Genomic DNA, 14,944 nt, shown 5'->3' with positions numbered 1-14,944 from the left:
GAAGTGCTAACATGTGATGTTTTCCAAATGAATCTGGTATTTTGTCCACTTTCCCATCTCCATAAGAAATGACTGACTGGCCAACCCTTCAGTGGAATGGGGAGGATGGGAACTTTCATGTGGAGAATGAACCAGTGTTATCCAATTGCAATATCAATGCCAAGCTTTGCGGTTTTAGCTGGTTAGACTCCAGCAGTACCCAACTCTGGAATCCCCAAGCCTTGGCTTTTGCCAACCTGCGCCTAATACTTTCCGGAGTTAGGTCATCAGGATGTGTCCCTCCAGGGAGAGAGTGCGCATTCCATTCCAACAATCTATCTCTGGGATTTCCATGTATAGGTGGGATGCATTGGAAATCTCAGCTTGGTTGGATACTCTTAAGCATGGCAATGGGTTTCCGCACGTGTCAGATATCTGGCTGATCCAATCCATGTTAAGAGTGGCAGCAAGTCTGTGTGCTACATTGTTTTTTTTTAGTTTGGTGTCCACTTAATCCCTTTAAGAGATGCTACAAATTAGACTCTAGTGTTTAAGTGCAGCTGGTTTGAAAACACCCAAATGATTCCTTTTGGCAGACCATTAGATCACTGAATGATGGTCCACAGTAAATGCCCTAATTGTTTGCTTTCCCCCTTCTGTACAGGGCCATGTCAAAGTGAAATAACTCTGCAAGTGCCAACACAAGCTGAGCTGAGATTGAAGTTATCCTCTTTATCTTCCACTTGCACCAACTCTGCTAAACAGGATGAGAGTGAAGAAGGTAGTGGTGTGGAAGACATTCCAGTGATTCAGTCTGATGAAGAGGAAGTTCAAGTGGACACCACTCTGACTGCAGTAAATTCAGATCCAAAAGAGAACTCTGACAGTGATTCTCAGTAAAGAGAACTAAAATCTACCTGAATCACACAATGAAGAACCTTCTGTGATGGCTAACCCAATGAATCCTTTTGCTCTTCTGTTTTGAACCAGTAACTTTTGTTACCTAGTGTTTCTGCGGGATTAACAATGACTATGTATAGAAGCGGTAGACTGGCCTAATTAGTTTAATTACAGAAGCAAATTTCTCAGGCTTGACTAATGAAGCATTTTTCTGTAAGTTTTCACCTTCCTACACACTGTACTTACCAACAAGTAAAGTTTATTTTGGCAATTTTCAAACACTGTATGAGGCTGGGTTGCATCCTTTGAATCTGGATTGGGAGGTATTCCTTTACTCTTGATGTATTTCCAGTCAATTAATTTTGTAGTACAATTTGATTTTTTAGGGATGTCACTTAAGACATCTACTTTCAACTGTTTATCCCCCCCCCCCCCCCCACCAAGTGAGCACTAATGTAAAAATGGATAGAAGGAGATGCTTTCAAATTATTTTCTCTAAGCATTCAGCCGCTGTAGGAAATTTGCTTGTCAAATATTTTGGATTTGATAGCTTAAACTGGTTAAGTGCAAAATCATATACTCCCACTTAAGTTTATAGTTTGATATTGTATTTTTATTATAAAGAAACAAAATCCAATAATGCTGTTCATCTCAGGAGCCCTCAATTGGTGAAAGGATTGAATCCAATGCTGCATTTGTACTGCAATATCTGTTGTGATATTCAGTAAACGTGAGCCCTGAGGGAACACAAATTGTACTACAGCATTATTCCTAATGACATTTGATTTCATGCAGGATAATTGTCCTGTAGTGTTTCAAAGACAGAATTATCAAGAGGGGAGCACGAGAAAGTAATAACGAATTGACTGGCAGTATGATCAAAAATGTTTTGAAGGGATTTGGGGGGAGCAAGGTTTCCAGAGAGCAGTAGCATGACTCAAGCCACCAACTGAGTCTACTTTAAGGAGTGAGGAATGAATAGTGCACCAGACCAGACCAAAACAGAATATATATTAAGTTAGATACTTAGAGGTGCCAAGCAGTATGTGGCACTGGTCTGCTTGTAATTGGGTTTCAATATTTGCAAACCAGACTGTATCGTATGCATTTTTGCCCCGACATTGAAATGATAAAACTTGAACCGCAACATTATACTGTAGTTATGCTCAACAGATTTGTATTTGTGCATTCACACAGGTAAGTACTCAAAAATTTACTCATGCACAGGAAACTGCTCAAAAGTTTTATTAAACTTTTAAGTACAAACCTGAAAAGTAAAAAACTCGCAATTACAACGTGAACTCTTTCCGCACAGAAAGGAAAGGTGCAGAGCAGCACTAATAAATTAAATGTCAATTCTGTAAGCAATAGTCAAAAGATGTCTGCTCTCAAAGGAAAAACAAAATACATAGTAAGGCCATAAAAACTGGACAACCACATTTGAAAACACTTGAAATCAGTTATGTTGTTAAATACTCCAAAGCAAGTTCAGTCTTCTGCAGCAACAACAACCAACAACTGGGAAAAAAATGACTTCTTGACAGTCACCACTGGCAAGCTCAGTGCAACATGGGTAGCTACAATTAATGTTGCAGTTTCAGCAATGAAAACTAGTTAATGAACAATGTTTCCCTTTTTTACACTGAAAGGGGCAACAGCTACTCCATTATTTGTTCAGTGATGTAAGCAGCACTTAAATGTTACAAGAAACCCTGTAAGCATCCAAAAACCGATGAAGAAACTGAAACATAAGGCTTTTCTTCATCTCTTTCCCCCCCCACAAAAGGCTCAAGTATTTAAAACAATTTACAGGTGTATATACAAAGTATTTTTGTTTAGTCTTTTTTGTTTTTTCCTTTTTTTACAAACATGGAAAGTAAAGTAAAACACAAATAGCAATGAAGGAAATGCATTTTCACATTTCACAAAGAAATATGCACATCCCCTAGTGGCTCCATTGTGACCATCTCACCAATGAACTGAACATTAATGCTGATTCTGTGTCAGTAAGGAAGGATGGAGAAGGAATATAGAGATGAAAGTGGAATTAAAATGGAATGTTACAAAGATTGCACATCTACAAAGGCGAAGCAGATATTCCTGCTTCAATAAATTGATAAAGGACACTGTTGTAGGGTTTTGATAAAAATGATTGACAGCACCAAAAGTTTTTTTTATGAATTTGCTAATGAAAGTCAGGCACAGTTTCCTCCAGCCAGGCAGCCTTATTATTACAGATGCATAGTGATGTGCTGGTAAGGAGAAAAAAAATCACCTTTGCTTTACTTTCAAGATCACCATTTCTTTATATTTTGTAAACCGGATCAAGTATCAGCTGCCGTGACTCTTAAAAATAATAATACAATTTTCCAAATAGAAAAGCAATTTCTCAACTTACACTTAACCAAAAAGTAAAACCTAGCCAAACTGAAGCAGTTTCTTTCAAGTTTTGCCTCCCCTTCCTCCAAAAGCTGCTCGCATGACTGAAATTGCAAGATAAAAACACACAGCACTCAACTTCAACCTAGATCAAAAGGAGTTTAAAACATCCCACCTGTTTCACAGTAACAAAAAAAATCAAAAATAAGAGGTTTGCTTTAGCCAAAAGGGCAAATGCAAACTTAGATTACTGCTTAGCCCTTTGACTTGGTTTTAACAGTGAATGAAAACACGACTACTGCATTCCAAAAAAATACTGCCGACTGCAGCGTCCGGTGTTCCTAAAAAAATAAGCCAACTTTTTAATGCTAAAACAACTGCTTTTCTTTCTATAAACAAAAACAGAAATTATCTTCAGAGCTAGTGCAAAGACAGCTTGCGTTCTTCTAGCAAGTACTCACAAATTATAGTACAAAAAAACCAAACGAGTACGAAACTTGGCAACTTCATGGGAAACTTGTAGCACTTCTGGACAAGGATGAAAGTCTAGTTGCTGGCACATCAATGGTTGCTCGCTTTCGAGGTCCTCTTTTCAGTGTGGACTTGCTGGTACTGCTACTGTTGCTGCTGCTCTTGGCTGCTACTTTTCCACAGATTTGATTTACCAAGCTGTTTATTTGTTCCTTTAATATTAAACCAACAAAAATATTTTGACATCAATTATTTGAATTGGCACAAGAGCAAAATATTGTTTTAAAACCCCATCAACTTGTACCAATGGTATCTATATATTTTTTGGAGAACATCAGGAATTTTAATGGGAAGATATTGTAAATTAGACACCAATGATGTCCATCCACACAGATCCTGAAGTCTTGCTTTAAGGCAAGTATTTTCCAAAGGTCTATAATTTATTCAATATTTTAAACAATTAATTAATATTTAGTTAATACATGATACAATTCAGTTATTATTAGCAATACAAATCCATCTGCGTTTTGACATTATTACCTGAAAGTATCAGTACCTAGATATTCATATGGTATTAAACAGTGGGAAACAGTTCAATAATAACTTGCATTTGGTATAGCATCTTTCACGTCAGGAGGATGTCCCAATGCCCTTCACAGGACATACTGCAAAGTACGACTATATTTTGTAGATGAAATCATAAATTCTGCTGATCAGTGAAAGGAAGCAGAATTCTAAATGGCAGAGGACATGTAGATATACAAATACTTAAAAGCATCAGTAAAATTCAAAAACAGGGCTGTGTTTATATAGCACCTTCATGTAAAATAAACATCTGGAAGTGTTACACAAATAAAGTTGATCAAAAATGAAATTGGATATTGTTGTGAAAGCAAATGCTGCAGTTAAACTAGACCAACGACATCCCATAAACAGAGACGAGCAGCCAGTTAATATGAACCTGTGTGTAAATTGGAGACCACATAAGCCAGGATAACCAACAATTATATTTGATATTGATAGGAAAGCAGCAAAGACCAGCCAATTATTACAGATTTTACAACCCACCCTATTGAATGCCATCATTCTGTACTTCTAGGTCAGGATTCAAAAGTGGTAAATTGCCCTGATGAACAAGGCAATTTCCCTCTTACACCATGTGTTCCCATGACTAGTGTTTCTTGTATCAGTCAGCACCTGTCCACTGCTGCTTCTCCTGATCAAACTTCCCCCTTCAACCTCTGTGCATCACAGCAATTTTCTGTTGAAAACGTCCTCAAAGACTGGAAGAGACGTGGACTGTTGATAGTCCAGGTTATTCCTGCCTTCAGTTCCCATTATTGGTTACTTCAGTCCTCATTACTTGCAGAATTCCAGCATGAACTACCAGAGAACCTGGTAAGTTCAACTCTTGCAAGTGGAGTTTATACGTTTCAGACACGCTTGTGCTGCATCCTACTGAGTGTGACGTAGCTCACAACGTTTTCTTGTTGCAGAGTAGGGCATGGCAACTGTACACAAGGGAAAAACACAGCGACAACTCAATTGCTGTGTCATTTGCCAATATGCTGAACTATTATAATAATAATCCTTGCATTTGATATTCATTGACATGTCTCAAAGCGCTTCACAGGATATACTGTCAAGTGAATTGACTATATTTTGTGGATGAAACACTGCAGCCAATTGTGCACAGCAGTGTCCCACAAACAGCCGTGGATTGAATGACCAAATTATTATTTAATTATTTATTTTAAAGGGATTATTTCCCTGGAAAGCAATCCAGCAATCGTCTAACAACTAGGTTTCTACTTACCTTAACTTAGAAATGCTAGGTAAACAGACGTGTGGAGTAAGGAAACTTCCCCAAGGTTTCAATCTGCTTGGGAATTGAACCCGGGACCTCTCGCTTGTGAAGCAAATGCTCTAGCCACTACGCTGCAGGACTCACAGCTGAACGGAAGCTTCTAATCCCTACATTGTGGGCAGACTTCCTCTGGGAGGCCAAAACATCAAAGGAAATCACTTCAGATGGCCCCTACCCAACCTTGTAGTGCCCTCTCATTACAGGGAATATAAAAACACAAGAGAATATATACATTTACTATTGACAAACCTCGTCATAACGATACATCATCTTCAACCCACGACAAGACTTCTGCTTTTCTACATGGCGGAGAGCACACTCCAGACAAAACACAACGTTCTCATTTTCTTGCACTACCTGGAGAGAGAAATTTCAGTAATTATTACATTCGCTTCAGAAACAATCCTAAAATGTTACATTGGATTTCTAATGTTTGCATCTATCTAACTGCAATGGGGCTCGGGGAGGAGGCAAAAAAGTGAATCTGTAAGGTTTGTCCTACTGTGCAGCAGAAATGGTTGCCATACCTTACTTACTGAGAACAGTCTCAAAATTATTTCCATTTCTGTCTCAAGGCAAACCTACAATAATACTTCCATTTGATATAGCACCTTATCACGTCTTGTAGACGTCTCAAAGAGCTTCATAGAATATACTGTAAAATGAATTGACTGTATATTCTGTGGGCGAAACATCATCTTCAACCCACGATAAGACTTCTGTCGATAGTGTGCAGCAGATCACTTTTCCATTTTTCTCTTCTGATCCGTAAATCCAGGGCTAGTCTAGTTTTGTCCAGACTAAAAAAAATCTGAAAGGTTGCTAGTTTCTATTGGGGCCAGGAGGGAGGAGAGGGAAGTCAGTGACAGGAGAAGCTTCTTTCAAAGAGTAGCCTGGAACAGACAGTCCATTATTACAAGACAACAAACACAACTTCTCCAAGGCAATGACTACTTTGTGGCTTTCCAAGCAATCCACTTAGAACATCTATAAAAATGCTACTTCAGGCAGTTTCCATACATCTACAAAGTCAGATCAAACAGATCTGTCATCAGTTAACAGATCAAGGCCCATCAATTTAAGACAAAGATTTGGCTGACTTGCAGCTGTGCATTGGCTTGGAAGACCTGAGCCTGAATTACAGCTTCTACTGTTTCAAAGTAAAGGGGAAAATGGTTTGAGGCAATCCTGCATCCATAAACTCCAACAGTATTGATGTGAAAGCTCAGATAGGAAATTGCAAATCAAAACCTGCACACTACACTGCAAAATACTTCTCAGTCAATGCAAATCAAGCCTGTGGCTGAGGAATAAGGAGGTCGGCTAAATATCTGGTATTTCTCAGTCTTTGGTCTCTTCTCGCCAGGAAGTTGGGTCTCATGCCTGAGATAGCAACTATCCAAACAGAGAGAGAACCTGGACGTAGAGCATTAACAAGCCAATGTAACCTGGGGGAGAATGGGCAGAGAGAACCAACAGGGGAATGTGATCTTTTATGGTGCCCCAAGCAATGGAAGCCTAGTCTGCACCCAACAGCACTAAATGTGAATTTCCCAGGAACGGTCACAGGACACAGGTAAGGAAGCACCAGGCCTGATTCTAGCTTTCCCGAGTCTGGAAACACTGGGCAAAATGTTCATAACCGTTGATATCACTTACGCCCCCCTGGCAGCGAGAGGCGACTCACTTTGTTCCTTAAAGAGTGCCGCACTGATTGGTATTAATCTGGGCCAGGGGGCAAACTGGGGGAAATGAACCTTCAGTGAGAGCGAGGATGAGGAAAATTGATTTGTGGTTGTCTAAGTGCTAAATGTTTCAACTGCAGTCGGGCTTGGACATACATCTGCTGCTTCTGAGCTTAGGCTGCCACTGCCACACCAACCAGCACTCACCATGGAGAGGTAACACAGCTGCTGGCAAATCTGACATCTCCGCTCCGACGTTTCTGACGCCAACCACTTGCGTGGTTTCTTCTTCATATCCATCATGGACAGGTGACTGTCGTGGCTGCCGTAACGAGCTGACGAATGCAAACCCGCTTCAAACAGCTGCTGTCGCTGTTTCAACTCTGAATCCCTGTGTGAAGATGGGAATGCACGTTACTTACACGGCTCAGTGTCAGCCAGTCGCTCACACTGAACACAGCAATCCCGCAGGTGCTCTGTGTACACCTGACCCTCCCGCCCCTCACACACACACTTTATATACATAGTCACACTGCGCAGATATTGCAGCACCAGCTCAGCTGCCTTCAGGAGTAGGTTTATGGCAGTTTATAAATCATGTTAAGGGACAAATTATGAACCACTGCTTTTAAAAGGTACAGTAAAACTTGTGTTCAAGAGTTCATACTCTATGCGAGTTGGACATAATTCCTACTTTGCATAAGCCATATTAAACGTATGGTCCCAACTGATATGACTGATTTGAGGTTTACTGTAAAAGATGTTTGACTCCAGCAAAAAAAAGTCAAACCCAACGGAGTGAGCTGGGACTGGAATGAGAAGGAATTGGGTGAGAGTGGGAATTAGATGCAGAGGTTGAACTACATAAATAACTAATAAAATAAGTAGAAATGACAGCACAGGCAGTGTGTCGGGAATGCAGTATATAGGAGTCTGTGGGCTGTGACACTGTCCCGGTCTATCATGTCTACAGGAAATGTCTCTGGTTTGACACACTCCGGCTCAGAATCATTGAGCTGGAGTGCGGGTTAGACACACTAATAAGAAAGGGGGAGGAATTTCTGGACAGTTTTATCCAGAACTCAGTCACACCCCAGAAGAACAGGCAAATAGGGCTGCGGCGAAAGCTTTAAACTAGTAAATTGTGGGGAGGGATCAGGAGGAAATGACATAAACCCAAATATAAAGGAAGTAGGAGATGAGAGTATAGTTTAGATAAAACTAAGGAATAAGGAGAACATATGTGGTCAGGGAATTAATACAATTATAGAACAGAAGTGTCAAAAATAAAGTGAGAGGAACAACTTATAAAAACGAATTAAACTGTCTGTACAGCAATGTGCACAGCATCTGAAATAAAACAAAGAGAACTGCAGACAATAATTCGTAGTGAGGAACCAGATAGAGTAGGGATAACATATTTAGAAAGGATAGAGGCGGGAAAAAGGGTGGTGGAGTAGCTGTACTTATTAGGGATAACATTATGGCAGTAGAAAAAAGGGACATAACAGTCAGTAAGATAGACACAATATCTGTGTAGATATAGATAAAAGATAAAAGGAATCAATTATACAAATAGGGGTTCTCTACATACCACCTAATAGTGGAAGGGAGGTACAGGAAGAAACATGCAAGCAAATAAGGGAAATGAGTAAAAGACAGAGTAATAATCAGGGGGATTTCAACCACCCCCAAATACATTGGCTGGAACAGGGTGGTAAAGGGGGTAAGGGAATGGAGTTCCTTTAATGTGTACAGTACTCCTTTCTTACCTAGTATGTAAGAAGCCCAACAAGGGAGGAATCCCTGGTGGATTTAGTAATAGGAAATGAACCAGAGCAGATAAGAGAAGTACGAGTAGGGGAACATCTAGGCAATGGTGACCATTATTTAATAAGGGTTAAACTATGGATTGAGAAGGACATGAGTATGACAAAGACCAGGGTAATAGATTGGAAAAAAGCTGATTTTAAGGGGATGAGAATAAATAAACTAGAAAATAAAATAAACTGCAAAACAATATTGGCAAACAAAGAGATAGAGCACCAGTGGGAACCATTTAGAACTGTGATCAATAGAGTCCAGGAGAAATATGTTCTGCTAAAAAACAAGACAAAGCTAAACAATAATGAGACACCGTGGATGAATAAAGACATAAGGGCAAAGTTTAGGCTGAGGAAAGAGGCTGTTCACTAAGTACATAAACAACAAGGGAGAGCATGACCAATAAGAATACGAGGAGGTCAGGAAAATAGTCAAGAAAACTATCAGGAAGGCAAAGAGGAATTATGAAGTTAAATTATCAAGGAATGTAAAAAGAAATAGTAAAATATTCTACAGACATAAATAACAAAAGAAAAATCCAAATAAAATAGGGCCACTAAGGGATGGGCAAGATAAACTCAGGGGCCGTGACAGCGAAATGGCAGAAATATTGAATAATTACTTTGCCTCAGAATTCACCAGGGGGACAGATCAAGTGGACATGATAGTAGAAGAAGATATAAGTACATTTAAGATAAAAAGGACGGTGATAATCAATAAACTAACCAAACTCAGGGAGAATAAAACCCCTGGTCCAGATGGATTGCATCCGCATATATTAAAAGAATCAAGGGATAGATAGCAGAGTCACTATTATATATATATAAAATAATTCATTAGAAAAGGGAGTAGTGCCAGAGGACTGGAGGATACCTAATGTTATACCTATATTTAAAAAGGGAGATGGAACAAATCCAGGGAACTATAGACCTGTCAGCTTAACATCGGTGGTAGGAAAGATAATGGAATCTTTACTGAAAGAGGTAATAGAAAAACATCTAGAAACGGAAAACATAATAAAGAATAGTCAGCACGGATTTCAAAAAGGAAGGTCATGCTCGACCAACCTCATTGAATTCTTTGAAGGGGTAACAGAAAGAGTAGACAAGGGTAACGTGGTAGATATAATATATTGGGATTTCCAAAAGGCGTTCGATAAGTTACATAATAGACTAACAAGTTAGGTCAGAGTATGTGGAGTCCGAGGAAAAGTAGCAGAATGGATAGCAAGCTGGCTACAAAACAGAAAGTAGGGGTAACGTGTAGCTACTCAGACTGGCAGGGGATGGGCAGTGGTATTCCACAAGGATCGGTATTGGGACCACTGTTGTTCACAATATACATTAATGATTTGGACTCGGGGATCAAAAGTACAATTTCAAAATTTGCAGACGATACCAAATTGGGTGGAGTAGTTAATATAGAGGAGGACTGCAACAAATTACAGCAAAACTTGTTGAATGGGCATTTAAATGGCAAATGCATTTCAATATAGATACGTGTGAGGTGGTACATTTTGGTAGGAAGAATAAGGAGATCACATATGGCCTGGAAAATAATAACCTAATTGGGGTAGAGGAGCAAAGGGGTACAAATACACAAATCTCTAATCACAAAGTAGCAACACAGGTTAACAAGGCCATAAAAAAGAAAACCAAGCTTTGGGGTTCATTTCTAGAGGGATAGAAATGAAAAGCAGGGAAATTATGCTAAACTTATATTAAACCTTGGTTAGACCACACTTGGGAGAACTGTGTACAGTTCTGGTTCTCATAATTATAGAATGGATATAGAGGCACTGGAGAGGGTGCAAAGGAAATTTACAATTATACTGGAACTGCGAAGTTATACCTATTAGGAAAGCCTGAACAAGCTTGAAGTCTTTTCTCTTGAAAAGAGGATAAGGGGTGACCTGATAGAGGTCTTTAAAATTATGAAATGTTTTGATAGGGTAGACATAGAGAAGATGTTTCCACTTGTGGGGGAGACCAAAACCAGGGGCCATCAATATAAAATAGTCACCGATAAATCAAATAGGGAAGTCAAAAGAAACTTTGTTACCCAGAGAGTGGTGGAAATGTAGAACTTGCTACTACAAGGAGTAGTTGAGGCGAAAGCAGAGATGCATTTAAGGGGACACTAGATACAACAACAACAACAAGATTCCATTTATAAAGCGCCTTTCACGTCAGGAGGACGTCCCAAGGCGCTGCACAGTTGGGTCATGACCCGAGCAGGGGGAAATGGTCAGGGTGAGGGGAGGGAAGGGAGGGAGCGAGGAGGGGGGAAATGGTCAGGGTGAGGGGAGGGAAGGGAGGGAGCGAGGAGGGGGGAAATGGTCAGGGTGAGGGGAGGGAAGGGAGGGAGCGAGGAGGGGGAAGAGAGTCGAGAGGGGAGCTGAAGGCTCGGTCAAAGAGAAAGGTCTTGAGACCGGCCTTGAAGGAGGAAAGGGAGGAGGCGGCGAAGGCACTGGGGGATGGAGTTCCAGAGCCTCGGGGCTGAGAGGCTGAAGGCCCGACCACCGATGGTAGGGCGGTTGGGGCGGGGGACGTGGAGCAGACCAGAGCCAGAGGAACGGAGGGTACGGGCAGGTAGGTAGGGGGATAGTAGATCAGAGAGGTAGGAGGGAGCAAGGCCGTGAATGGCCTTGTAGCTGAGGATGAGGATCTTGAAATCAATCCTCTGGGGGATGGGGAGCCAGTGGAGGCGAGCGAGGGTGGGAGTGATGTGGTCCCGAAGCCTGGTGCGGGACAGTACACGAGCTGCAGAGTTCTGAATGACCTGCAGCTTGTGGAGGGAGGTGGCGGGAAGGCCGGCGAGGAGAGAGTTCCCATAGTCCAGCCTTGAGGTACAAAGGCGTGGACCAGGGTTTCAGCAGCGTGAGGGGTGAGGTAGTGCCGTAGTCTGGCGATGTTCTGGAGGTGATGGAAGGCGGTGCCAGTTGTGGTGCGGATGTGAGGGAGAAAGGACAGCTCAGGGTCGAACAAAACGCCGAGGTTCCTGACTGGCTTTGAGAGGTGGAGAGTGCAGCCTTGGATGCTGATGGTGTCAGCGCCTGAGGTGCGGAGGCGCTGACGTGAGCCAATCAGGAGGGCCTCGGTTTTTCGCACGTTGAGCTGAAGAAAGTTGTCTCTCGTCCAGGACTCGATGTCGGACAGGCAGGCTGTCAGGACATCGGTGGTCGTGGAGTTGAGAGTAGAGGAGGAAAGGTAGAGTTGGATGTCATCCGCATACATGTGGAAGTTAACTCCATGTCTGCGGATGATGTCACCAAGGGGGAGCATATAGAGGGTTAAGAGGAGGGGACCGAGGACAGAGCCCTGAGGGACACCACATGAGACAGTGCGGGGGGTGGAGGAGAAGCCATTCGTCGAGACAAAGTGAAGACGGTGAGAAAGGTACGACCTAAACCATTCAAGGACAGTGCCTTGAAGGTTGAGGTGGGAGGACAAGCGGTGGAGTAGGATAGAGTGGTCGACCGTATCGAATGCTGCCGATAGGTCGAGGAGGACGAGGAGGCAGAGGGAGCCCTGGTCACAGATGGTCAGGATATCATTGGTGACCTTGACCAGGGCGAAGAAAGGAATAGAAGGTTATGCTTGAAAGCTTAGTTGAGGAAGAGCAGGAGGAGACTACATGTGGAGCATAAATGCCGGCATAGACCAGTTGGACCGAATGTCCTGTTTCTGTGCTATAATTCTATGTAAAAGAAACTATTTTTCTACAAAGAAATTTTTTTTAAAGACGTTTAATACTATTTTTCTATAAAAAAGTTCAAATAAAGTTCATGGCATTTTTACTGCAACGAGGCATTCAAACGCATACCACAATAAAATATTTTTTTAAAACTGCACTGCACGCAATTTAAACTGACCTGGCACTCAGCCCTGCTGGACTGGATTTGGAAGGGGATAATCTATGTTGTGTACTCAAAAAGGTATTTAATGATAACTCTGAAAGACTAGGAGCCATTTATCTTAGATCCGGTAGCCATGCAGGGACAAAGATCAATTCTCAATCCCACTACAAAATATTCAGACCTTTTAAAAGAGGAAGAAGAGTCTAAGAGGAGTCATTACTGCTCTCCCTCCCCTCAACGTTATGTGAATGAAAGATAATCTTATACTTATTGAACCGCTGATTGATAGACTGCGTTTCCAGCCTGTGAGACCTGATGTTTGGGCTCTTTCCCTCTGGAGTTGCTCCAGAGGCCGCAGTATAGGGAAGGGACTCAATTCACTTTTAATGGGGTCTGGCAACTGAGGAATGGTCTGAGAGCCAAACCTGAGCCATCTGATACTGGAAAACACACTGTCTGCTAGGTACTGTAGCCGACTAAGCGAAAGAAAGCCCTTCACTGTGGACCCTTTGACCTCTCAAAGACCCAAGTAGATTATAGCGAGAGCAGCCTCCCATCCACTGATACATTAACTCTCAAAACTTCCATTTCACTTGTAAGCCACTGCTTCTGATTGAATACTGACCATTCATTTTCTCTTTATGGTATTGGAACAGTCCGACAACGTAACACTGTCCCAGTACACTGCATGGGGAAACTGCATTGTCGGGGTCCCATAGAATCACCTAATATTACAGCACAGAAGGAGGCCATTCGGCCCATCGTACCTGAGCCAGCTGTATGGAAGACCTGCCCAATCAGTCCCACTTCCCAACTCTTTCTTCAAGTATTTCAAATGAGATGTTAAGGCGAGCTGCCCGTTCAGGCGGATGCTAAAAGTCTCATGCAATTCTTTAAAAAGAGAAGTTTTCTCCTAGTGTCCTGGCCAACAGTTAAATTGGTCATTCACTTCACGGCTGTTCATGGGACACTGCTGTGCACATAATGCTGGCTGTCATCACTAGCGTCAATGCTGAGTGTAGTGATGATACCGAGATGGCTTTCCGCACCTCAGGAGGCAGAAGCATCCAGAATTGGGACTGCAGGCGACAGCACATCTCAAAGGGAAACACAGCATCACCCATTCAGCTGCTGAGGAAAAGACCATCTGCCAAGTGCCGTTACCAGACACCAGGGCTCTCTCACTCAGGAAGCTGGGTTTCAATGTTATGTGCGATATTTAGACGATACCTGAGTTCTTTCAGAAGTGAAGAGATATGACTCAGCTTCGATCCACTTTCCCGCTTAGACTCAGCTGTCGCCATCAGATAAAGCAGTTTCTCCATTGAAAAAGCATTAGCGATGAATCGACGTTTCAAGTCCTGTACAGAACACAATAAAAAGCAGCCCCGTCAGATAATGCAGAGAACCACAACACAGTGCAAGATATCCCAGGCAACAGCTTTCAATTTGTTCTGTTTGGAATCTAAAGAAAGTTATCTAGACTTAAAATATATAAAACACAATTAGTTACTTGACAACTCAGTTGCCATTAGGGATAAATTTGCAGTATTTAACAGGATTTCCTGTGGATCTAGATAAACATTATGTCAGAGCAGAATTCCCCCGAGTCAGTGTGATGCAAATCCGGTAATGGAAGAAGACCCTATTGATGCAGCTCAGATTCCTTATAAAAGGATCCCATTAATATACACTTCAATTGAGACTTTATTGTCTGCACAACCTCCTGGTGATAGACAATCTCTCTTCACCTAAACAAACAAGATCATAGGAAGATCAAGTTGTTTCCCTACTCCCAACGAAGACTAATATGGTAAAAATTGATGTGTTGATCCAGAGAAAGGTCCCCATTTAATATTGATCTATTTTAATGCAGTAATAATATTAATATTCATATTTTCTGTTTTGTGCATTTCAAGAGCACAGTACACCAGTGGCAGACAAGGGCCTCAGTGATACTCTAGAGCAGGATTGCTCATC

General features: G+C 41.7%; 2 protein-coding genes across 3 annotated transcripts in view; one reads left to right on the top strand and one right to left on the bottom strand.

Moving 5' to 3' along the window:
- Window positions 1-1,158, top strand: part of dtnbp1a (dystrobrevin binding protein 1a) — an 87,399-nt gene extending 86,241 nt beyond the window's left edge. The window contains exon 8 of the mRNA XM_042346462.1: window positions 644-1,158. Within this exon, the coding sequence (XP_042202396.1) occupies window positions 644-879 (236 nt within the window). The 3' untranslated portion in view covers window positions 880-1,158. The remainder of the gene's footprint in view (window positions 1-643) is intronic.
- An 873-nt stretch (window positions 1,159-2,031) lies between these two features.
- The window catches only part of jarid2b (jumonji, AT rich interactive domain 2b), a 119,115-nt gene continuing 106,202 nt past the window's right edge, over window positions 2,032-14,944 (bottom strand). Inside the window, exons 12-16 of one of the 2 annotated variants that reach the window (XR_006084838.1) lie at window positions 14,195-14,325; window positions 7,489-7,672; window positions 5,846-5,953; window positions 4,927-5,240; window positions 3,882-3,941 (exon numbers count right to left, since the gene is read on the bottom strand). Coding sequence is in view for 1 of the 2 variants with exons in the window: in XM_007902609.2 (XP_007900800.1) it covers window positions 3,765-3,941; window positions 5,846-5,953; window positions 7,489-7,672; window positions 14,195-14,325 (600 nt within the window). In the remaining variant the exon portion in view is untranslated. Of the gene's footprint in view, window positions 3,942-4,926; window positions 5,241-5,845; window positions 5,954-7,488; window positions 7,673-14,194; window positions 14,326-14,944 lie in introns of both variants that reach the window. The other variant, XM_007902609.2, reaches the window with a different exon arrangement.

Source organism: Callorhinchus milii, unplaced genomic scaffold (genome assembly GCF_018977255.1).
Source record: "Callorhinchus milii isolate IMCB2004 unplaced genomic scaffold, IMCB_Cmil_1.0 Scaffold2, whole genome shotgun sequence".
Taxonomy (NCBI): domain Eukaryota; kingdom Metazoa; phylum Chordata; class Chondrichthyes; order Chimaeriformes; family Callorhinchidae; genus Callorhinchus; species Callorhinchus milii.
The sequence above is the reverse complement of the archived record's forward strand: the minus strand, read 5'-3'. Positions and strand labels throughout refer to the sequence as shown.